The sequence below is a fragment of the Struthio camelus genome, chromosome 1 (assembly GCF_040807025.1).
Source record: "Struthio camelus isolate bStrCam1 chromosome 1, bStrCam1.hap1, whole genome shotgun sequence".
NCBI classification, from domain to species: domain Eukaryota; kingdom Metazoa; phylum Chordata; class Aves; order Struthioniformes; family Struthionidae; genus Struthio; species Struthio camelus.
Window position 1 is genome coordinate 126,091,371 of NC_090942.1, and position 25,234 is coordinate 126,116,604.

Here is a 25,234-nt window from a genome sequence, read left to right on the forward strand (position 1 = left end):
TTTTTTTTCTTTTTTTTCCCCCCTCCAGTAGTATATCCTCCATATTTGCTAAAAGGCTTCCAACAGAAGCAAAATATGGTCTCCTTTGTAGAGCAGAGAAATCAACTTGCCTTGCTTGTCTTCTCTAACTGAGTTTTGCTAAACCTTATTCACTCTGAGTAGAAACAAAAAGGCTGTTTATATTAGGATAGAGAGTGCTCAAAATCTGTGTACTTTAACTGCTGTTCTGGGTTTGGCCATAGACTGAAGCTCTCCAGCATGTGAGAAGCATTTCTAGTTGTGACTGATTTCTCTTGTTTACAGTTCGTTTGAGGTAATGCGCCATTCTAGTTCACCGCATCACAGAATGGTTGAGGTTGGAAGGGACCTCTGGAGAACATCTAGTCCAACCCCCCTGCTCAAGCAGGCTCGCCTAGAGCACGTTGCCCAGGATTGTGTCCAGATGGCTTTTGAATATCTCCAGGAAAGGAGACTCCACCACCTCTCTGGGCAACCTGTGGCAGTGCTCAGTCACCCTCACAGCAAAGAACTTTTTCCTCATGTTCAGATGGAGCTTCCTGTGTTTCAGTTTGTGCCTGGTGCCTCTCGTCCTATCAGTAGGCCCCATTGAGAAGAGTCTCGCCCCATCCTCTTGACACCTTGCCTTCAGGTGTTTAATAACTAGAGCTCTTACCGCAGAGTAAGAGAAGACAGAGGTATAGAAGAAATAGAGAGTGCTCATGTTGGCTTTCAAATCCCTTGAGCAACTGCCCAAGTCCTCTTCTTGTGCAACTGGATTGGTAAAAACTGAAGATTGTTTGTTTGCAAATCAAGAGGCAGCAGTTAGTACTGTAATAGTCCTAGACCGAAATGTTCTTTTGAAACCTGACAGTAAGAGATACTTGGTAAGAATTATGCCTGCATGGCTGAGGCCTATTGACCAGAATGTGCAGGCAGAAATAGAAACAAAAATTCAGCTTCACTGTGAGAAAGGAAAGAGAATGCAATTGATTTTTTTTTTTTTTGCTACTTTTGTCAGTCCAGTTCTTTAAGTGATATAGCTTCCAGGCTGATTGATTAGTTGCTGGTTTCTCTCTTGGGTAACTTTTTCTGTTCTTTTGAAAAACCCTGAAGTGGGTGGCAGCTTGAGCATTCAGGATCTCAGACACGCCAGTGTGGAAATTCATGCCTTTTCTGCCAATGCATTCATGATTGTATATGCCACCAGGCTTCTGGGCTTTCCTAGGGAACAGCAGTGAGCGTTGGGAGGCATTTAAAGTGTACATTGCTCTGGACATCTCTGCCTTCTTCCTGGCACAAGCAGGATGCAATCTCACCCACCTCACTGGCTGGTCAGGGCAGAGGCTGAGCGGGCCCGGGGTGATACCTACTAACGCTGCAGCACGGGGAGCCTGAGTGAAGCCTGACAAACCTCATAGTGAGCAAACTGTTGTCATGGACTTGACTCATCCTTTAGCTGTGTGTTTACCTTTCTAGCTTCCCTGCTGCTGACTTCCCCTCCCAACTCTCCAGCCCTCTGAGTGATTCAGTGGAATGTTTTGTTGTGTTTCATCTCTCTTCACTGGACTCTGGCGCAGTTCGGAGGATGCAAGTCTCTGATGCTGCATCTCTTTCTCAGCCTCTTTTATTTATTTGTTTGTATATATATGTATACACACATACGCATACGTGTGTGCGTGTGTGCATGCGTGTGTGTGTGTGTGTGTGTATTCAGCCTATTGCAGTGACTGCTATGCTATCCTACCCTGTGCTGTGCTTTGAATTCTCCTCCTCCCCGGGACTAGTTCTAGTACCTGCCTCTGCTGCTGAGAGTATTTCCATACAGCGCTGCCTTGCATCAGGCATACTCTTTGGCAGTTTGTCTCAGCTGAAGTAATTCTGGATAGCAGTAACAGAAGTTAACAAGAAAAATCTCTTGGCATGCTAATGTCCTGGCAAAACACAGATTGCACCAAAAATAACTAGACCTTTGGCTCTAGTCTTAGTCTTCACAAAGCTAAATGTGCTTTGGCTTGCACTTAAAGCACATATCCAAAATTATCTATCATCTCAGCCATTTACCATAGTTTTTTGGTTCCCTTTCATTGCTAGTGCAAGAAAGAAGAGAACCTGCTGCCATTAGAGTGGCATACATATATCTCCTTAACGATGCCAAGAAGCATCTTTTGGGGGGATGTTGGTGGGGAAATGACTGGTTGTCCCTGTCACATGGCAGTGCATTGGCTGGTGTGTGGGCTGGCTAATCTGCTCCTTAAAATCCACTTGTGGCTAGAAGCAGAGACACTGCCCAGAGTGGTCCAGGGGGACCTACTTAAATAGAGGGGCCTTGAGATGCCACAGTTGCACGATGCAACCAGTGCTGGCATGGTGCTTGCTGCATGACCTGTCACTTGCTTTGTTCTGAATGCAGCTGAAGACTTGGTCAGTTTCTGGTTTTCTCCTCAAGCTACAGGGAGGAGTGGGGCTTAGTGCTGTGATGGGAAGAGGAGGGTACACCAGGGCGGGATGGATGGGGGAGAGAGGAAGGGATGTGAACAGATGAGATGGGAAGGGGAGCACTCAGAAATGAGAGGTGGCTGGTGCGACAGCTACTCCCAGATGCTGCCTGTGGAAAATATAGATCCTTGCAGTCTGGTTGGTCCTATGAGTCAGCTGTAGTCTGGGAGATCCCCCTCTCTGGGCAGGGTAGCCTGACACATTTCTTCTTCCCTCTGCTTCCATCATAGAGGATTTGGAGTGGCCCTGTGCAAGGTGGAAATTTTTGTATGTGGTACCAGGCACTAAGCGTTAAAATATAACCTGGTGGCAAAAAGGCCAACTGCCTGGACCAGGGGTATGACTGGGGAGACCTGGCCCAAATAAGAGTCACAAGGCCAGTTGTGGTGGAGAGCAGGGCAGGACAGTCTGATCCTGTACGTGGTGCTGGCTTGGTGAGGGTGGGGAGCAGGCTGTGCTCTGTCTGGACATGCATGGGGAGCACACCCATACCCCATCGTCTGTCACATACCTCAGCCAGCTCATTTACTTCTCTAATGCAATATTTGGGAATGTAACTGAATTTCTCACTGGCACTCTTAGCTGTATAAAATGAGCACTGAATATCTGCCTTGTCCTCTCCATCAGGGCAGAGAGGTATGTACTTTGGAAGTACAACATAGACACAGAAATGTCATCTACAGTCCTTCAGAGATGCAACTAGTCAGATTACTGCTAACCAGAGGAATGGTTCTTTCATTTAGGCATGGCCAGGAAACCATGAGCTCCAACAGCAAAAAACCTTGAAAGCTGGTTTTTGCAGGATTAAGTAAGCTGTGTGGTATCTTGCCTGAGTTTTGCTGAACCGAATACGTATGCTTCTAAACCTAAGCAATGAAACTGCTGTACCCATAGATGTAATCCTCCATGAGCTATGCCCCTTCCTTTTCAGGCCTGTAATGTGCACATATTCATTTTATCACTCTGCCATTGAAGAGGAGCTGCCTGTGGCATCCCTATGGTTCAGCTCTTACTCTGCCTTCTAGGAAGACTGTCGGCTCTCCTTTATTCCAAATTTGGCGGGGGGTGGGGGGAGGGAGGAAGGGGGAGAGTTGTTTTGTTTTGTTTTTTTCTCACCATACCTGGTAGTCTATCTCTGTACACTAGCCTTGAGATCTGCACACCATCCTTGTCTTATGCAACTACTGACTGTCACGGTGGCTTGAGTGTCCCTGGGCCTTGCTTCCTCTTGGGCAAGGTAGTGCTAAGTGAATCATAATGGTTTTCTTAAGGCACACAAACCTTTTTTTCCTCTGATGCCTTTGACAGTTTGGTTCACGCCTTCTCTAAAGGGGAGACACCGTCCTGGGTTGACTGAACCGTTAGCATGTGCTGAGACAAAATGTTCAGACTCTGCTCCTTACTTGGTAGGACTGCTCCTGTCGCAATGGAGAGGGCTGGGGCGCGAGTGACTCCCACCATGCGGCCACTCCAGTCGCCATGGCAAAAGGACTCTGGTTTCCGATCTTGATGAAATTTGAGCTTTGAATGTAGCATTTCCGAGGAGCACGCGCAACTCCGGCATCTCTCTCTCTTTGCTGGTAACGGGTTGTTGGGTGTTTTTGTCACTTGCTCGCTCTCTCTCTCTCTCTCTCTCTCTCTCTATCCTTTTGTTGTTGTTGTTGTTACTGGAAAGGTGTAATATTCTGTAAATATTAGTGTCACTAAAAAAAGTTCCCATTTCACAGATGTTATGTGTGGTCCTCTGGCTCTGACCTGTCAGAAATCAGTCTAGTAAGGAGAACATGGTTCATTTTAGGCAACAGCTGCTATGCTGTGAGGGTCCAAAAGCTTTCCTAGCTTAAAATCCTGTCTCTGACAGTGACCTGTACAGAGAGCAGGGGAAGGATAACATCATAATTCTCCAGAAACCTTCCTGGCCTTGACCTAGAAACAAAGCATCAATTTTAGCTCACTTTTGCTGGAGGAAACACAACGTCTCTTACGGTGTAAGTTTGGGCAAACTCTAATAACTGGCAGTTAAAAAGTTTCTGGTGTTCTGTCAACCCACACAGAGAAGCGTCTCCAGAGGGCAGAGCAAGTTTTGTGTTGTCTTGGTGATAAACAGCAACACTAGTGTCAACATGTCCCCTGTTTGTGTGTGCGTGCACGCGTGTGTGTGGCAGTGAATAGAACACAAGTCTCTTCTCCTTGAAAAGTAAGAAGTCTCAACACAGTGGTGGCATGCAGACCCTGTTTGTATTCAGTCTATAGCAGCTGTGCCATTCAAACCAGGAGAGGCGTTCATTGCAGGATGACTGTCTTGAGCCATGTACTTCCTCACTCATCCCTCTGCAAAACCTGACCTGCGTCTGGTACTCTACTCCATTGCACTTACCTCTGTGCACTTACACCGATTGCTTGCATGGAGTTTCCAGGCAATAGGGATGTTGTATGGTTATTTGTCTACAAACCAAGTGCTCTATTCCATCCCAGCATCTGGGTGTGCAACGACTAAGATTGTAGCATGCTTCGTAAAATATGCAGAGAGTGATGTGTAGGAGGGCTGGGCTGTAAAGCCAGGCTTTCACAAGAGGGGAGTCAGGTTTTGTTTCCAGCTTCATGCAAATGCCTGCTTGGCTTCTACCTAGGTGCATAACCTCAGTGATTTCCTTGCTGAGTGGAGCAGCATTGCCTAGAGATGGAAATAAAAATCTTTCCCTTTTTTCCCCTACTAGTCCCACTGTAAAGGCTTCCAAAATGTATACTGATGGGGGTACACGTCTGTGCACGGCATCCCACATGGCTGCAACGTGCTCAAGTCATAGTGCCAAGCTTTGTTTTTGCAGACACGTGACCCGGAGGTATGCTGTTTTAAAAGCAAAAACTGGTTCTTACCAGAGAAGGCATTTGGCACTTGAAACATCTGCCATCTTTTCCCATGCTTTGAAGACCCACTAACATGGTAAATGCAGCAACAGAAACTGGTGGATGTCAGCTGTTCCTTTTGCCAAGTTTTCCATTTCTGAGGAACTGTTTGATTTTCTTTTGTGTTTGTTTAGATTTTTTCTTCCATCCAGATATCTTGTGATGCAATAGGAATTGCTCAAAAGTGAAGCTGAAATATGTTGTATGCAATCCGTTAGCACTCATCATGTTGCCAGAAACACCAACAAAAGACACTAGCTCTTTGTGTATGAGCCTGGTGGGTTTTGTGGTTGATAATTCCAGCCAGCCAGAGCATATGCTTGTTAATGAGAGCCCTCCTAAGGGCTGCTGTAAAAAAAAAAAAAAGAATTCCTACAGTGAGTTTCTTCTCCAGAGGACTGGTGAAGTATCACTGGGCTGGAACAAATAAAAAGATTTTTCCTTTTCTCTCTTCTGCCTTAATGCAGTGGGATACAACCTTTCCAAGAGCAACATCTCGATAGACAGCTGTCTCCCTCATGGCGGACCTGAAGAACTCGATCCCCACAGGCGAAAACGTAAAACAAAACAGAACAAAAAAAAAACCCCAAACCCACTACAGATATGTAGGGTTTTTTTGTGTGTGTGTTTTTGTTTTATTTTGTTTTGTTTTCATTTGTTGTTTCTCTTTTTACTGCTTGAAGGCACTTTATCTTCAGAGCTGAGCTGTTGTGCCCTGGCGTGCTAGAGCTGATGCGAACGAGCTGCCCTGTTGCCCGCAGGGTTGCCCGTGCACTAATTAAACGCTGAGCCAAAGCCTGGCACCGCAGCCCCTTTGCTGGCCCCCCGGCTCACCTCTGCGATCCTAGCCCTCGCCGAGCTGAGTCCTTGGCTTCTGGGCAGGCGTTTTGCAGCGCGGATGCCAGGGAGTCTGGCCGAGCTCCCTGGGGCGGCTGGCTGAGTGCCTGGCGGTCTCCACCGGGTGCTGGGGCTGGCCGGCTCCCTGCCTAGCTCCGCGTAGAAAGCAGCAGGTTATCCGCAGATAAAATGGCCTGCCCCTGCCCCAGTGGGTATGCAGCTCAGGAGCTGGAAGAGCTTTTTTTTTTTTTTTTTTTTGAATCGTCTCTTCCTCACTTTAGCTGCACTCTTTTCCACCCAAATAGCTGATGATTTTCACAGGAAAGGAGTGTCATTTTCAGGCCAACCCTATTGACTGGTTCAGCAGATCAGGAACCAGCACAGAGCTGGGTTTTTCCTCATGATCCTGTTAGGAGGATTTGATAATGTATTACAAGTAAGGGGACAACCCTTCTGTGGTGCAGGTTTGCCAGATAGATATAGAGATATCAATATAAACATAGATAACTAAAGGAATGGCTTTAAAAGATTGTGCTTATAAGACAACTTCTGGCACTTTGCTGACTCAGAACTTTAATGTCACTGGCATCTTATTAAACTGATCTGAGCTCTTTGTCTAATAAGATGATAAAGCTGCTTTGGGATTGCTTTGTGTTATAAAGGGACCTATAGCGCTTTGGGAATAGTTTAGACACTTCACACTTTTACCCCTTGACTGCCTTTTTGTTGCTGTAATTGAAGTAGTGATGTATTTTGGAAGTTAGATAAAATAACACGGATAAGTTTGGTAAAGAGATGAACCAAGAGGAACAGAATTACCTCTAGTCTAGTATGATGGTATGGAATATAGATTTTTGCAAGCAAACCCTGATTTTTTTTGAAATTGCAAATTCAGCCTCTTCAAAGTTATCACATGTACGCTCTCTGTGATGGTGTAGATTTCCTGGCAGGAGAAATTAAGAAAGAAACGTTAGCACTTCACACAGGGGTGAATGTTGCAGAGAAGTAGACTTCCCAGTCTAGGCAGTGAAAGGAGGAGAGAAGAATGGCTCTGTGTGCCCGTGGTGTGAGTTCAAGCTCCGAGTCAGCTGTAGACTTGCTTGACACTGGGCAGAGGACTTTTGTGTCCCATTTTTCCAATTATAAGATGGCCCGAAAATAGCACTTCTTCATATCACAGGAAAACAAACTAGTGCTTTGTTACTAAACAATTGGGAATTAGTTTGGGTGAGCTGGGAGGTCAGGGTAAGACTGTGTTGAAACAAGAATGTATATTTCTACATAGCAACCACGTGAACCAGCCTAAAGTGGGAGACGAAGGTCCTCTCCTGACCAATTACTTCAGCATTTGATTAATGGTAAGATCATGAGTAGTTCACATGGACTTGTGTTTTGTGGCATGGGGCATTGGTTCTGATATGCTGCTAATGCTTATTTCGTGGTGCCGGCAATGCCTAAGGTGTTGGGATCATTCTCATTGTGTTGGATGATACAAATGAACGTTTTGTGATGTAAGTATCACCTGAAAGATGAATGAGGAAGAGACTAATAGTTTATGGTCTTTAATTCCCGGGGCTACCAGGTGCAGGGGAGATAACCTCAAGGAACACAAACTCAGGCACTTTGTTATGCAAACTGCTAGGATTTTCAGCACTGTAGCTGTCTTTCATAATCCTCAGAGAGGGACTAGTTTATAATGATTCCATCCTGTATCACCTAAAGAATATGTGGTGAAGGTCCTAATGTCAGTTCAAGCATTGAGAGGAAGATTCCCAAAGGCCTAACTTCTGTAATGGAAGGGTTTCTCTCCCTAAAGTCCCTCTGAAGTCAGGCTGAACTGAATTATTCTTTAGAGCGGTTTCTCCTTCTGTGGAAAAGTGAGGGAGGCTACAGAGATTACCCCATGAGGGAAATGTGGACTTTTGTGCATAAGTTCTCCTCCCCCTCCCTGAATGTAAAAAAGGATCGACTTCGTAATTTGAAAAACAAGCTTCTAATAAAATTTTTGATGTAGCACAAGTGGCTACAGTATTTGGAGTCAGGGCGCTTGAAGTGAAAAAAGGGTAAGTGTTTTTGGGTGAAAGAGAAATTTCAGCTCTCACAGGTGAAAAGATTTAAATAATAAATTTGACTACAGGAAGGATGGATTCAAACCACTAAGTAGCAACATATGTTCTCTCTCGGGGCTTTCCATCTGTGGTTTACCAGCCATGCCACAACGAAAGCCTTTCGCTTTTCTGTGAAAGTGAGTCCATTTCTTAGAGTCTTCCCATAGAGCAGCATCAGGCGGTGCTTTCCTATGCCTGTGTTCAAGTTGCTTGGGACATACCGTTAATGTAAACTGGTGCCTTTAATAAAAGAAAAGAGAGCAGTGTTGGTGCTGAAGTGCATTGCCTGCCCTGGGCAGTGTGGTGAGCCAGTTTAACATCGGGAGGCGGGAGGTGCTGGTTGTACCTTTGCTCTGCTGTCAGTCATTCAGGTGGGCTGAGAAAAGGATGCATCAGCTTAGCACTGCCCTCAGGCCACTGCATGGCTTTCAATTAGTTCAAGGTGTAGTGCTGTGGAAACCAAACAGAGCAAAGCTTGTCCACTCTGTGTTGCATTGATCTCTCCTCATTCTGGGGACTTTGGAAAGGAGCACTCGTATGCCCTGAACTAATGTGGCTGAGAGTAAAACTGTCAGTTTGGTTGGGGGACCTTGATTTGGAGTGACTTGTCTTTACATGCTGATAGATTTAGTCAAACATCTAGAAGAAAAATGAATAGATTTTATTTGGAATACAAACATGGTGTGTGGTGACAAAAACTCAGTTACTACAGAATTTCCCAGACCTCTGAATGGTAGCAAGCAACTGTCATCTAGGATATATTTGCCTTCAGAAATAGCTGGAAACCTATGGATTTTGCAAGAGCAAGCCGCCCCACTTAGAAAATATTCACTATGCACTATGTAGTAATCTAGTAGTAAGAAAAGTCCACTGGTCTGAATTAGCTTAGCAACATACTGTAGAGTGACTGCTAGGACACTTCTTACATCTCTAAACAATTGCAGCTTATTGAAGTTGCAGAATAGAAAGGAAGAAAACTGTTTTGAGAAAACAGTGTGTCAGTTACAGCAGCACCAAAGGGGCTGCACAAAACAACTTCTCATGATAGATGGTGAGGAAGCGTCTGCAGGACCTCTTCCTGAACCACTAGAAAATGGTTACCCTTCACATCTGCACAGATGTCATTCACATTTTTAAGGTGTCTGCAAGCTTACACACTTTCTTCAAGCAAATTCCCTTAGGGTTCGCTGAAGACTAGATAGGGACTTTGAAAATATCTAACACCTAGATTAGGGGAGAAGAGAGAACACAAGAAAAAGATGACACGTAAAGTAGCCTGTGGCATCTCAGTCTTCTTATCTAACAAATGCTGTGAGCCACATCTGGTGCGATACATTGCAATTGTAAACTGGAAGGTAGCATAGGACAAAAGTGAAATTAATAAATAAATCAAGGTATCTTTCACAGACATTCAAGATCAGCAAATATGCTTTTTGGAAGTTAATAGATAAAATCTCTTTAAAAAACATGACTGTACAAATTATTACTTACAATCCAAACAAGATATAGGAGCTTAATTACTTAGTTGCAGCTTGGCCTTAATTTTTTTCCAGTTTCCCTATCCTGTCCAAACTGTCGAGTAAGCCTAGACTGCATCAAGTGAGAGCTAAACTGCCCCTTCTGCTAAACGTCACGTGGGCTGAACCTGTGCAGTCCTCCCACAAAATACTGACGCAGTGGAGCTTCACAGTTACCAAACTCTGAGCCTGTTTGGGGCTGCTGCTTCAACAAAAACTAATCGTGCTATTGCCAAACGGTTCTGTATCCTGCATGACAGAAGAACAGGGCAATCAATTTATTTTGACTTGACTAGGATTTGAAATCTGATCTTAACTTGAAAACTCAACGTCTCAATTCATAGTTGACGTCTTCCCTATGCAGAGTTAGGACAAACAAGGCTGTGACTTCTTCACAGAGAAGGTAGGATTTTAGACTAGCAATGGTGCAGGAGCAACCAAGTATTTCTAGGGCTCAGTTTAGAAAACAAACAAAAACCCCACTAAATGGGAAGAACTGCCCCACGTAAGCAGGTGGGAGCCGGTATAAATTTCTCTTCCTTCAAAACTTTATGCCATGAATGAAGTTTGCTGCTTTACTATTTTCAGCCTGCTGCTCCTGGCTGAATCAGCTAGGCATGTGTCCTCGCACATGGAAACTGCAGGTTTTGGCCTTCTTTCCCTTTTCTCTTCAGCCACTGGTAGGTAAAGAATATTCGTGGACAATGCAGTGATATGCTCTGTACTCCTCTTTTTTGGGTGGAGGGATGAGATGGCAGGAGAAGGGAGAGAAATTCAGTTTAAAAACCTCACTGGAAGTCACAAAGCAGTGATTAAACAGAGACCAGCTGAATCGAGCAGAGCCCGACCACAGCTTTTGTTCCATCCCAAAAGGGTATGTCCGGGTGACTTGCCAATAACATAGCAGAGAGAGTGCTATTTTTATCACAGTCTATCTGATTTCCACAAACTGTTCTTTCACACAGTATGCACTGGCTTTTATCAAAAGTGGAAATCCCCGTTTTGGTAAAATATTCAGTAAAGAATAAAATGTTAATATTAAGTGCACTTGAAGAAGGTTTCCTCATGTTAATACATTCGGTGTTTAACCTAGTCACAGCGACCCCCACTTTTGTAGGACTGGGTTGAAAGTTTCTAGCTAGTTCTGTACGCAGTAACATGCAGCTGGTGAAACCAGATGAGAAGAGTGAAAGGACGTACTTGGAGAAAGGTGGAGAAGTTCACAAATCTCACTTTGCAAAAAGTCCTGCAGTTTTTTTCTTTCCTTCTTTAATTTTTTTGGTTTTTTAGCTGCCATTCTTCACGTTCAGTAGCCATTCTCAGGGTAATGAGAAACAGAGAGAACTTCCAATGCTCTTGAAACACAGTCGCTTCTGCTAGTAACAAATTCCTCAGTGATGATGATGATAGACTTAAGCAGTCACCAAGTTTCATCATTCCGGCTCAGACTAGTTAAGTCTGAGACACTACTTTCCCCAGCGCTGGAGCTCAAAACACTGATAGACTATCACAAAGGACTGTCTGAAGTAGTTAACTGGCGTGGTGATGCAGCTGGTGGTTGGCACAAAAATCCAACGCGTTTTGCTCTCTTCTTTTGAAGAAGCTTTTTGCCATCTATCTTGGCACGTGCTGCAGAAACCTCTGTCACTTGTATTACAAGTAATGCTGCCACCGAGACGGGGCGATACTTCTCTTGACGCAAGTCAAGCTGCCCAGGTTCTTGGTGGACTTTCCATTTAGACAGGTGCTGTAAAAACAAAATAACTTTTCTTTACAAAACAAATTACAGATGCTAGAGTTGTGCTTTTCCTACATAATCAGCAGAATAAGCTGCAAAGTTATATAAAAAGATAGATATCTATAAAGATACATAAAAGATATATAGAGAGAGAGATCCAGTCCTACAAAAGTAAGAGTCGCTGTGACAGGGTTAAACACTGAATGTATTAACATTAGGAAGCCATCTTTAAATGCCCTTGATACTAACGTTTTATTCTCTACTGAATATTCTACCAAAAGGGGGACTTCCACTTTTGATAAAAGCTCATGCTGCTATGAGAAAAATCAGCCTGGGGGTGAACTCCTGCGTCTGCATGGCACTCTGCCTAGGCAAAGGCTGCCTCGGTGCTCATGCTATAAATTTCAAGTGCCTCTTTTTACGCAAATGCAAAAAGTGCTCTCCTGGCAACCTTCATTTCCAAGTGAAGGAAAGTCAGTGTTGCCATTGGTTTGTTTTAAGTTTTCCTAAATAAAGAGATACATAAAGCCTGTCCCTGGTTGAGGGGAAACCAGCTTCCTCGAGGCTCCTCAAGAGTCAGTGGAGGGATTCTCCCAGAAAGCAATTCAGAACAGCAACAGTAGCTCTGGCTCCAAATTCCTCCTCACAGGAGCGTATTGTCTCACTGACTGTAATAGGCATCTGCGGAGTCCAGCCTCAAGAGGATGAAGTTACTCTTTCTGACTTGCCTTCCCCACAGTTTCTAAACCTCTTCTCTTCGTAACAGCAAAGTTAGTCTCAGTTGGCTCTTCTTGTTTTTGCAGTATTTAGGATTTTCCCCCCGTTAAACAATCTGACCTTCTTCACAGAGTCAAACCGCTAAAAGCGGAAACGTATTTACATCAGTACTGAAAAACAGAATGCTATGGCAGCCTGTCCTTGAGGGTGTGACCCCGTGTTACTCCCTATCTACCACCCACCACTCCCTTGAAAAATCTCAAGAAATCACTGAACTGAACCAGAATTTCTCCAGCATCATAACTTGGAGAAGGAAGAGCCCATCTTCTTGCCCCAAGGTGGCACCAGCTATTTCTACATCATCTCTAACAGATACCTTCTTCTTCTTTTGTTAAGAAACAACAAAACAAGAGCAACAAACCTAAAGTGCTGGAGACTTGACAGACTCTCTACCTTGCTGCTCAGCTACCATTACCCTTAGAAAGGTTATTTTTTCTAACATCTAACTTAAACTTCCCTAGTTATAGTTTAAGCCTGTTGTATGCTAAAGTGATGTGTCTACTAGGTTGGGACAAGAAATGACTTCTCATCTCTTTGCAGATTCTCTGAAGAGGGTTGTTATTGTGTCCCTACTCAACCTTTCCTTTCCAAGCCTAAGCAAACAAACGCAACCAGCCTTTCATTAGAGATCGCATTCCCCAGATCTTTCTCATTTCTCTGGCTTTGGCCCAACTTGTCCTTGAATTTGGATGCCCAAAGGATTTAGGGTTATACTGCCTCCCATGCCTTATAGGCTCTCTTGGCAGAAAACAATCCTCATGGGTGGGACAGTTTCTGATAGCAACAAACCCTCTAAAACTGGTGTCCCACCTCCTCTTCCGTAACTAGTGCAGAAACGTGCCAAGGAAAGGATAGTGTCTGGAGGGAGAGCATCTTCATTTTGTTGTTAACAAACAAATCAAGCTAGAGCAACCTTCAATATAAAATAAATATTTATTCTTATTTATATCACAGAGGTTTTTCTACTTATGGGCTAGGTCCAGGGATCTAATTAAAGAGGGCTTGGCCTAAGTTAGGAGAGGAAAAAATTGACCTTAAACAAATGGCCAGTTTTATGTTAATATAGCTCACGGGAACGGAAGGAGAGGATGTCTCCTTATCTGAAGGGGAAAAGCCATTCTTCTTACTATGTTACACCACACAGGAAACAGGCTGTTGATGTTAAGCAAACAAACAGCTAGGGATGAGACTGGAACGGTGTGATGAGTCTGGAAAACAACTGACCATTCACCCAGTTTGCATGACCACGAAATAAATTCCAATTGTTTTTTAATCTAAGAGTCATTCTGTCTCCGTTTGCTATTACGAATTCGGTGCATGCACAGCATCTGCTAAGGCAGACTCTCCTTTCTGTTGCTCTCACTGTTTACGGTTTTGGTGGAGCCATCGCATTTTCTGCCTGTTCTGCAGAGACCCCCTAGGAAACAGTCATGTGCCTCAGTAGAAACTACCAAACGAGATATGAAATAAGCAGATATTTCACCCTCTCTGTGCTCTTACAACTCCTCCACGCTGAGTTTGTTTTTCCAAATTTTCTTACATTTGTTTTGTTCTGACTTTATTTCCCCTCGAACTATGAATGGAGAAATGAATTGTTAAACTAGCTGCTGGCCTTGCTTATAAAAACATGAACATGCTGAAGGTCTAAACTGCTTTTCCTTTCTTTCCACTAGGAAAGGAGAATGTTTAGTACTTTTTTTTTTTTTTTTTTTTTAAATGCGGTGTAATTAGGCTCAGGCTCATGGACGTGAAGCAAATGATGTTCATGTGTCCCAGCTGAAGACCTTCTAGGATGTGTTGCCTAAAAAGGCAGAGAACAACCATTTGAAGATATGTACTGACAGGAAATGGTCAGAGTTGTCCACACTTTAAAATTAGCATTTAAAACAGATCTGCTATGTTTGGCTCTGCCTGGATTATAGCATAACCAATTCGCCCTGATAACAACAGTAGCTGCAGCATAGTGGAAAGCAGGAGGGGAGGGCAGCTCTAGCCTGCATGCTTATATCGATTTGTCAGGTCCTTCAGCCTGAACAGTTGAAGGAGGACTTCCAGGAACTCTCAGGCTGCCGTTGGCAATACTTACAGGGCTCAAGAGGAGATTTACGTGCTTGAGTTTATACACAGGTGGGAAGTCTAATCCAAAGGTTTTATGTTGAACTTAAGCACCAAAGCTGTAAAGTTAAGTCATTCCTGAGACAAACACGGTAACATGTTTTTAATACTTACAGTTGAACTCTCCTTTGTCTTCATTTAGCGGGACATCTGTTGAAAAAGATGCAGTACTTTAGGTATATAGGATAGATAGCCATGGTCTTTATCCAAACTGGACTGATACTAAGGAGCGTCCCTCAAAACTGAGGGTTCCTTGTGCTAAATGTTCTTTGGACAGCAAAACGCGGTCCCTATCTATTTGTTTCAAATAAAGGTCACATTTTCAGCGAGGATAAGTTTTTGTCTTGAAGCAACAGCTCTGCTCCATGTTTTGGGATGGAGTGGTTTTGTGCTGCTCCTGTGTTGTCTCTGAAAGAAGGACGTGGCTCCTAGAACAGCTGCTGCAGATGCAGGGCAAGAAGATCACCCTGCTTCCTCCTGCTCTTTTCCGGAACATCTCGGGGTGCTAGCCAACAGGAAGCAGCGTATGGATTGAAAACGTCCTTGTGCATGAAAGGTGTGCTTGTCCCTGTTCCCTTTTCTTACATGTTAGCTCTTGTATACCTGCACACTGGTTTATGGCAAGTACTTGCATGCAGCAGCACAGATTCAGTCTGGTTTGTAAGACATCTCTTGGAGCTACTTTTTGTTTTGTCTTGCCAAGCATTGAGACTCCCACACATGGGCAAATGCAGCAATACCATGGTGTGCACGTATAGTGTGGAGTGACAGTGAGATGTGCTTTGTTTCTAACCTGTAGAAAGCTGCTAGCTTAGGAAATTCATAGTGGGACCTTGAGCCCTTAATCGTCAAGTCAGTGACTGTAGGACTCTTGGGACTGATCAGTCCTGTGATTTTTGCTTTGGATTGTCCTAAAAAGAGCAAGTTACTGACCCAGTACTTTTCCATGGAGGAATATCCCACCTTTCCAGAACTGTCCTGCAAGAATCACAGCTGAGACACTACAGCCTGAACGGGCATGAAGGCGGAGTTACTCACACTCAGCAATTAATCCCTGTGAGGCTCAGGTGCATTAGCGGAACACCATTAAAAAAAGTAAATGTTCTGAGGAAGTAAATGCCTTCCCCAGGGCATCCCAAATTTTTGATGCGTTTCACGATTGCTTACTGTCACGCGTAGGGAATTTGCTCGTACCTCCAGTGATGTGCTAGATGGCATTACATATTTTGGCAAATGAATTAGAACTCTTCAGAGTTGAACAGGCAAATCAAGGACCTCCTTACCTTGGTGTGACATTAGTTGAGAGGGCCTCCATCCCCGTAGCCAGCAGGCAAAAACAGCTAGAATAGCTATCAGAATGACAACGGAAACGATGCCGGCTGCTTGAGCACCTCGTGTTTTTTGTCCCAGGTCTTTTTGACTTTCTGTGTTAGAATAGTTGTTCGCCTTTTCCTGTGTATCTAGAATAAAACAGAAATAGGATGTAATAAGGTGTAAATTATTACATTTTGCTCCAAGCAGTCATCTGATCACAGTTTGCACAGAAATCCTGAAGGACTAAATATTTGTGCCATTTCTGTCATTGTGATGCTGGTTCTATTCCTTTTGTGCAAGGCATGTCTCAAGCTGACATGGTCTGATAGTATAGTAATACAATACCACTTTATTCCTGCTGCATCATTATACCATATACATTCCTCCTCCTCCTTTATTTTTATTCTTATTTCCCCCCAGCGTTGGCAGACTATATGCTCGAGCTTGCTTGCATAGATTTATTGAAAATAAATCTATGTAAAAGCTATAACGTAAATGTGACAGCATTCAGAAAAGCGGGCAAAAATGCATTCTTCTGAAGTTAGTGATGAATTCCCAGTGACTGCTGTGGACTTAGGTTTTCAGATTGCATCTCTAATTCTTTCAAGTGTGGTAGTGTTTTTAGAAACCAATAAAAATAATAAGAGATACAGGTCTTTTTCTCAGAATACAATATGACAAGACACGATTAGGAAACTAATGACCACGTTGCTCACTTTTCCTTTTATTTGGGATGAGAGCAAGGGTATGCTACCTTATTGCACTCTACTGTGCAATTCTTGCACACGGTTTTTGTTCCTGGAAGTAGTTTAATCTGTATCACTTGGCTGTGTTAGTGCAATTAGTCCCATTAACTCAAGATTATGGGATTGCTTCTATAAAGACACTGTGTGGGAAGAGGGGAAAGTCAGGGGAGCAGAAAAAAAGATTTATTCATATCCCACCATGGCTCTCTGCTGGCTCCGATTCACAAATGGAAAGAGCTGATTTGAGGTTGGCTACTTGGGTCTCTCCTGCAGCTCTTGATCTCACCCTCTCCACCACAGCCCTTACTGAACTGCTGCTTTTGCAGCCTGGCATGTTCAGGTAAACTAACTAGGGGAATTTAGATACAGCTCTGCAAGCAATCAAACCTCCTTGCAGCAGGTGCAGGAGCCTGAGAAAGAAAGGTGTGGTGGGAAGCAGGACCAGGAACCACAGTGAGACCGAGCAGCCAACTCAAGATAAGCTCTCCCACTCCAGCTGCCTTCTCTATGCAGCTGTTTAGAAACTACAAAGTGCACTACAGCTAGAACTTTTTTTTATAGCTACTAGCTTTATAACTTTCTGTTTCTGTGAAGAACTGAGTGATATGTCTTCTTATTATTGATCATTTATAGCAGCAGTAAACAGTGTATTATTCTTATGATCTCATTTTATTGTTCTATTGGGCTAACGCCATCTGTTTGCTACAGGCCTATTTTAAATAGTGCACTGTGTTGAACTGAGTTTGGGGACTGAAAAGAGAACTTCACAGCTCAACAGAAAAAAGAAAATGTGACTGCTGCAAAGCAACCAGGTGTGGGGAGTCGGAAATCATGGATCTCCTGCATGGTATCACTTCAAAAACAATCTGACTCCCCAAGCTGTCACGTCCCAGAGGGGCAAGAGAGTAAAGCCCAGCGATTCCAAGATTGTCTCAAAAGCAAGAGCTTCTCAGTGTTGTTATTGTTGTTCAGTTGAATTTGGAAGACATTAGAATTTAACATAAATGGCATAGCTAAAAGTAGTTAGGTTAAAAGAAAAGCTGAACCCTTCTCAGTAGTTTTCTGAACTACTGAATTAATGTATACCCCTGATTAGAAGGGCATATCTACAGACAGATGCACACTGGTTGATATGCTTGTTATCTAGAAAACATGAAATACTATCAAGCAACTTACAGTTGGCTGATAGATTTTCCTGTAGTAGTTTGTTTTCTATGGAGCACTCTATCTGCATATCAGAAGTTGCTTTAATCTTCAGTGTGCTAAAAACACTGAAAGTGCCATCTGCGTGGGGGGTGATCTTTAATTCTGATGGAGGCAGGTGTCTGTTGTCTGTTTTATTTATCCAATAAACATTTGGTTCTGGATATCCATTGCTGGATCTGCAGCTGAAAGTCACCTCCTCTTCCCCACTGCTGTTGGTATTTCTTATTGGCCCGCTGAGTACTGGCTGGCTGTAACTAGCTGGGGAGAAGGAAAAAGGAAATAGTCAATGTTTTAAAATGTATTGAAGAGACAACCTTTTGTCATGGATACTCAAGTAGAATTTCTGGGTTTCACAAGACCATCACAATTTGAACATAAAACATCTGCAGGTTTGATAATATAAGCCAATTATGTGTGTGAATTATCTGGTGGGGCAGAAAGTTGAAGCCCAACCCAAAGGAAGAAAGAAACTTGGCAAGCTACTATAACCCAGCCATTTGCAAGATCCCTTACATTCATAAAAACTAAACTTAAAAAGATAACAGTTGTTAGGGCTATACTCCCAGTTTTTGTTTCTCTATCGACAACATTTAAATAAAGTAGTTTGCGGTTCAGCAAAAGCACTGAAGTTTATTTTAGATTAAGTACATGCTTAAATGCAATATGGCATGAAATGGCACTGATTTGAAAAATCAGAATTGAAATTTGGGCACATATGCATAAGTAATAAAAGTTCTTACCTGCTAAACTGAGAACTACTACTTCCTGGTGAATCACTCTGGTATACTCAGTTTTCTGCAGTACTATGCATTTGTATGTACGTTCATCACTCTGGCTGACGTTTAACAGTAGCAGAGAAAAGTTACCATTTTCCAATCTATCCCACAATAATTGAGTCCTGTTTTTAAAGTGAATACACTGTTCACTTTCATTGTCTTGACCAGAGATCAGTGCATGTACTACTGAACACTTTTCTTGGTCGTCAGCTACTTGCCAATATACTCGTAGATTATTTAAGTGGAATTTTCCTCCTAGAGGATAAACGCAACTCAGTTTAGCATTGTCTCCAAGTTTACTGATGATGAACTTTTCCTCCAGTGCTGCAACTACAAAGATAAAAAGAGAAGGAGGAAAAAGAGGCATTATGTGGAAAAAATGTCTTTTTCCCCCCCAAGTATATTATACTACATGCGGACTCCAGTATTAGTATTTATAACTTACTCCTCTTCACCTGCAGCTAATTGCGTGTGTACGCATGCATTTTCTAAAGGGACTTTTGCAATATAAATTCTGTTTGTTTCTTTGAGGATCAACGAGTCTTTCTGCCTATTTCCACTTTGCTCCATGGACACTTGCTTTTATTTTACTTTGTCCACAGATTAAACTGACTGTGACTAATTGCAGATGACTATTAACAAGTTCCAAGTCCTAACAAAAAAAAATTAAACTAAGAAAAATTACAAATATCACAAGCACAGTCATAACAACTGGCAACATTGATAAGAAAAACATAGCAATACCATTTAATGCTTGAGACCCAAATGATTAGTAAGAGAGGAAACCATGTTTCTCAAAGTGGACATGTCATAGCAGTGATATTTTATTGCTACCATGGGTGTCACCCTCTCAGATACACCCAATGAGCAAGCTATCATGCTGAGGTGTCACAGCCAGTGACATATCCATTAGATATGCGCAAACTCCGTCAGCTGCATGGGCTAGTCCAGCGTAATATCTAGCTTGGAGGACACTTTTCCTGGCCTCCTGGTATGAGTGAAGCAGCCTCTCCTCCTGGAGGAGTGATTGGAAGGTGTCCACAGTCTGGCTAGACACACACAAAGCACAAATCAGCTGGTTGGAAAGGGCTGGGGCAGCTCTGACTGCTCAGCCATCTTCATTACATCACCTCTCCTCTACTGCAGCAGCCAAAAGCTCTGTTACAACTGGTCACTGAGACCAAAGCAGCATGTGTGTTTTGTAAATGTTGGACTGCAAGGGTGTAGGAGAGGTGAAGGTTGTACTGGATGGGAGAGACTACAGGTGCACGAAGGGATTATGGGTGGGTGCAGATTAGGGAGAGAAAAGACGACCGACTTTAGGGTTTGGAAACATGAAACAGAGCTTGTTTTGGTGGGAGGGGACAATGTTTTAAGTAAAGGGGGATATTCCTAGTGCCAAAACACTGGACCCAAATGTCTCACCCACACGTCTGAGTTACACTCGGACACTGGAAGAGCATAAAACATTGCTGGGGTCAGTGCACTACTTGCAGGGAGGAAAGGAACATACGTCCTCCAGGCCCTCATGCTCTACTGGATAAAGTGAAGTTGGGGGCCTGAACTTCAGCAAAGGTGGGCAGTTCAGGCACAAAGAAGCCCCTCATAGCTACAGGAAAAATGGAGGTGCCTTCACCTTCCCAGGCTTCATCACTGATGTTCTTAAAGAACAGACTAGCTAGCATCTTACAAGACTGATTCAGGTGTGGTTTGTCCTGATTTGGGGGCTGGGGTGTCTCCTTGATGACTTTCCTCAAGGTGCTTCACAGCTTGATTAAGCTAAAGTGCAAAAGAGACATCTCTCAATACAGAAGCATTTGAATATCACTGGGTAATGTCTTTCTCCACCACCTCCCCCCCCCCTCCTTTTTTTTTTTGGAAAGGGAGTCTGGAACTGCAGTAGAAGACATACTATTATGGGTTCTCGATACAGTGATATACAGGGCTAGCCATAATTTGAGTACTGACTTTATCTGTGCCTCTCAGACTTGCTTAGCACCAGCCCTTATTATCCTGCTTTTAAGGTCTTTTGTTGGTGGTATGAGATGAACATGCAGGGATGTCTGTAAAGCAGGAAGAGCAGTCTGAACAAGGGCATCCACAAGATCCTTTGCAAGGCTCTGTACTAACATAAAGACAGGCTGTGTTTTTTGCTTTTTCTTTCCATGATGCGCGTCACAGGAATTTTTCACATTGAGGAATTCTTAAGTCTCTTTGAAAACATGTGGATGCTTATATTGTACATATTATGGCCACTCTGCATATCTGAGCAAACACATTCAGGAAGGGCATCTTGATTTTATTTGACGTGTTCTTTACTTACCAGCTCTCAGAATATGAAGAAACAGTAAGAGAACTCCACAGCTAAAAAACAAACAAACAAAAGCATTACATAATAGACTAAGTTCTCCATTGTTTACACAAGCAATAAACATTATATTGATTGTTTCAATATAGTAGCAGAAGTAGATATATTTGGTGCCCATAGCAATCTCCATTATGTAAACTTGCAGTGAGTATTTGCATTTTTGACAGCTGCAAGACTCCTGTGCAAACAACATAGCTCTGTGGGTGTGTGGCCCGAGGCCAAGAATAGAAGTAAAATACACTAATATTGGAATGAGAGCAAAAGGCATGAAGCTGGTGTTGCGCCTATCTTTCTTGTTGAAATGAAGCGTACTGATATACTGGGCTAATGGGTCCTCTACAACATTGGAGTCATGGGGCAGGAGAGCAGCTGCATGGGCTTGAATCCAGGTCAAAGGCCTGCATGCCACCTGGTCATTGAAACTAGATGAATTGCGATTTGGCTGTGTTAAAGCAGTTCACTATGCTGCCCGCCGTTTTGTGTGATCAGTAAAATGCATAAACAGGAAATGCTTGATAGCATGGAGTTGTACAAAGTTTTTTTTTGGAAGGATTTCAACATGTTTGATTAGTCCAGGGAGACAAACCTATGTTGGAGTTTCCTAAGAAAGCATCACACATGCTGGATGCTATAGGGAAACCCAGTTTAACGGATCTGCAAAGCCCTGGTGATTTAACTCATCTGATAAGATTTAAGGAAAGATACTGTCCAGCACATTTCTGAAAGTTATTTTAAAATAGTCTTTGACCTCTATGCCTAACTATAAATTGGGCTTTCCTTCCTCCAGACCTCTTAGGAAAAGGAAGACACTGGAAAAGTTTCAAAATGGGAATTGTGAGGCTGCAGCTTCCCACCTTGATATCACCCCAGGTGCAATAAGGTTGCAAACCAGAGCCGACGAGCAGAGGGGCACAGGCTTATTCCCAGTTTCCTCAGCTTGCTTTTGTGAGCAAGCAGGGCCATGAGGCCTCGCTGCCTGGTGGGAGCTGGTTCCCCTCCCCTGGTTGCTCTCATGCCACAGCCAGGTTGGACAAAGAGCAGAGGGTTGGGGCACAGGGCAGAGCTACCCTCAGTGGCCTGTGTCCACCCGGGAATGAATCTCAGGGTCTCCTGCCTGGGCTGCTCACCTCCTTCCCTCCAAACCAACCTGTCCAGCCTGAGTCTCCTTCCTCCAGCCTCTAACCTAAGCTCTCTCCCCCAGCACCTACTTCTCACCTTACTTTCCCCCATCAGCTGGGCTTCACATCAAGCTTCCCCCCTCTCCCCCCCACACCCTTCAAGGCCCCCTGCCCTTTCCATGCAGCTCCTACCCCTTTGCCCAGCTGGGCATCAGATTTCCTCCAGCACCTCCCAGGTGCAGCATCTCTTCTGCCCAGCCCTAGTCCCACCAGCTCCCTGGACATATCTTAGATTCTCTCTACTGTGGAGACGAGTCTCTACTTCTCATCTGCCCTTAAGAAATGTTTAACCTACCCAAACATATTTGACTTCCCACAGAGAAAGCAGAGGGCACATTCCTAACACAGAAGCTACTACCCTCATTTGACGGCCCATCTCCAGAGAATGAGACAGGTGGAGTTGTTTAAAAGGGAAGAGTTCATCAGAGTTGCATTGCTTTTATACAAAGAAATCACTGGATTTTCCTCTTCTGGGCCCTTTGAAATGCCTCCTTAGATGAGGTTAAAAAATTTTAAGTGGATGCCTAGTGTAGAATACTTCTGCTCTAACAGAAGTCTTTTTTTAAGCAAACCTGTGAGCAGCCCTAAAGTAAGTCTCCTAAGTAAGCACATCTAAAAATTCCCAGGAGGCAGCTCTGTTCATGTTTCTGACAGAGACTTTCAGTGCACGCAGTTTTATATTGTATTCTTGTTTGTATTTCTATACTGTGCAGGAACCATCACTTTTGTACCAAGCTCTCAAGTGTCCTTCTTGAAAAGTTTACCCTAACACTATTCTTAATCCTGTGCTTTAATTTTTTGTTCTCCCTCCCCCAAAACAAACTGTGGATACAAGAAGTATTAAAGTTAACTTAATGGAGAACAACTGACTGTTCTTTATGGGACTTTTCAGGGAATTTCCCATGGGAGTCATTTGCTGGTGCCAACCAACTTTTTGGTAGTCGGCCAGAAATGATTCACTGATCTATGTATGTGTACAAAGTGGGTCTTGATCTATTATTTTAATAAAATTTTGTCACTGTCAAAGTTGGACAGATCTAGAGACACTCATCCTCTCAGTTGGAGGAGGTTGCAACTGTGGTAGCGTGGGGGGCTACATTGGCCCACCACGTCCCCCCCAGCATAGCTTTAGTGCTCTGCTTCTTTCGGAAAAAGGGAGCAAGTCACGCCTGTAGAGAGATCTTCCTTTTGCCCCCACTCTGTTCATAAGGCTGTTGCACTGCCAGTAAGCTCCACTAATTTAGGGTAGCTGGATTAGTTCTTTACCATTGTTCTCTCTCTTTTTTCCCCTTCTTTTTTAAAGCCAGGTTTCTCTCTTTCTTTTTTCCTTTTTCAATTCTCTCCCACACCTTCCCATTCTCTTTTTTTTAGATGTCACATGAAATGGGAGAAAGTTGCACTTCCTCTTTCACATATACTTGCTTGGTGAGATTATTCTCCCTACTCATATCTCAACCTTTTCATGCATAATTTATTTTAGAGTGAGGGATGTTGCTGTTCTGGCACAAGTAGCCAGACAAAAGATGTCTCGTTGCTTGCAATAACAACTTCAGGGTTCAGCAGTTAAGCTTTACAGATTTGCTTTATCCCCTAACTTGCATTGACACAGCTGTTCTCACATCAGCATTGATGAGCACGCTGCCCTAAACCCGCCATCGGTAAAGCTTTTCTAACACTCCCTTTAAGGTAAGGCTAGCCGGGGCAATAAAAAAAGAAATGGTTGGGCTTGCCTGAATGCTTCTCTCATTCGCACCTGGGTGCAAGGACTCCTTAAAGAGTCAATTAATTGCACGCAGGCAGCGCTCCGTTGTCTCCCCCCCCGCCCCAGCCCCACCACTCACCGTGGCGCCTCCATCGCCGTAGCAGGTCGCGGGAAGCGAGCGGTCCCCGCGGCGCGCAGCGGAGCGCAGCTCTGCTGAGCCCAGCCGCGCCGCGCCGCGCCAAGCCGAGCCCTGCGACCGCCTCGGCCGCCTTAAGCCGTTCCCCTTTCTGCCTCACGCCTGCGCCGTGAGAGCAGCCCTGCCTCCAGACCGGCACTGTGCCACCTGCCACACCTGCACGCCGGGCCGGGGCGCGCTGTAACCGCGCCACTTTGCAAAACTGGGGTGCATGCCAAAACCCGGGTGCATGGCAAAGCCGGGCGCCCGGCACACCAGGCCGTCCTGCAAACGGGACCCGGAGCGCCGGCGAGGGAGCCCTGCGCCAGCGTTTGGGGTCTCACCCCCCCCCCCCACCCCGAGCAGCCAAAACCTCTCCGGGGTTGCTTGCTACTGCCCCCGAAAAGCTGGGGGTGCCTCATCAGCTAGGGTGCCCCTCACGGCCACCTCTGGGTGCTGCTGGAGAACGGGCTCGGGGCTGGGCACCAGCTTTTGTGAAAGCCCTGAAAGAGCATCGGCGTGTGCAAGGGAGGGGGGCAAAGTGCTGCCATCGGGCTGCACCCCCCAAGTCTTTGAACAGCATGGCTGGGAACTAGGGGCACTGTTACTAAATGGGGTTTCAAAATACATTTCAAAAGAGATTAGGTTTGAGGTTGCATAATTAGTAAATGCCCACGCTTGACACATGGAAAATAAAAGTTCTCATCAAATCACATTGATATGGGTGCTGTAGCAGCAGCTGGCCGTTTGAAAGCAGCGCTTCATGCTCCCTTCTGAACAGCATCTCCCAAAGGTCCAGCCTTGGGCCAGCCTTAAGTTGCACCCATTGCAGGAGTCCCCAGAGGGCATTCGGTTAATTCAGGAGGCCTGATACACAGCGGTATCTTCTGCCAGTGACTCGGTTCCTATGGCAAGCACCTAATAACGCTGTGGTCAATAAAAGCAGCTTCTCACTGCCAAAGCGCTACCGGGGATACACCGCCAGATGCTGCATGTTCCCTACAGAGCAGTCCCGTACCTGTTTACTGACAACCACCAAAGGAGAAGCAGCTATAGCAGGGGATTACTGCAGCTCATGTGGTTCCTTCTGTTTACACTGAATAACAATGTATTTTTATTCTACAAAGAATTCAGGCTATTTGGCTTAGGGAGAAAATATATATTTGTGTGTGTGTGAGACCTTTCCCCTACAAGTGTCCCTACATCACATTTTGAATAATATGAAGGATGGTGGTGAAGGTTTGAAAAGCCTGTGTGAAACGTTTTCCTCAAAG

General features: G+C 44.3%; 1 protein-coding gene across 1 annotated transcript; it reads right to left on the reverse strand.

Annotated features, from left to right (window-relative positions):
• Positions 1–8,988: 8,988 nt before the first annotated feature.
• ICOSLG (inducible T cell costimulator ligand) lies at positions 8,989–24,078 on the reverse strand. The gene is made up of 7 exons (XM_068915643.1): positions 23,925–24,078; positions 20,861–20,901; positions 18,502–18,867; positions 17,732–18,019; positions 15,779–15,955; positions 14,610–14,645; positions 8,989–11,612 (listed from the first exon to the last, which is right to left on the reverse strand). Exons 1-7 carry the CDS (start codon positions 23,936–23,938, stop codon positions 11,602–11,604), a joined length of 933 nt encoding a protein of 310 aa, XP_068771744.1. The 5' UTR covers positions 23,939–24,078; the 3' UTR covers positions 8,989–11,601.
• Between the last annotated feature and the right edge of the window lie 1,156 nt (positions 24,079–25,234).

Coding starts and splice junctions, on each gene's coding strand:
- ICOSLG (XM_068915643.1), bottom strand. Junction 18,020..18,501: donor AGTAGTTCTCAGTTTAGCAG/GTAAGAACTTTT, acceptor CCTTCTCCCCAG/CTAGTTACAGCCAGCCAGTA. Junction 14,646..15,778: donor TCAACTAATGTCACACCAAG/GTAAGGAGGTCC, acceptor CTTTTTCAACAG/ATGTCCCGCTAAATGAAGAC.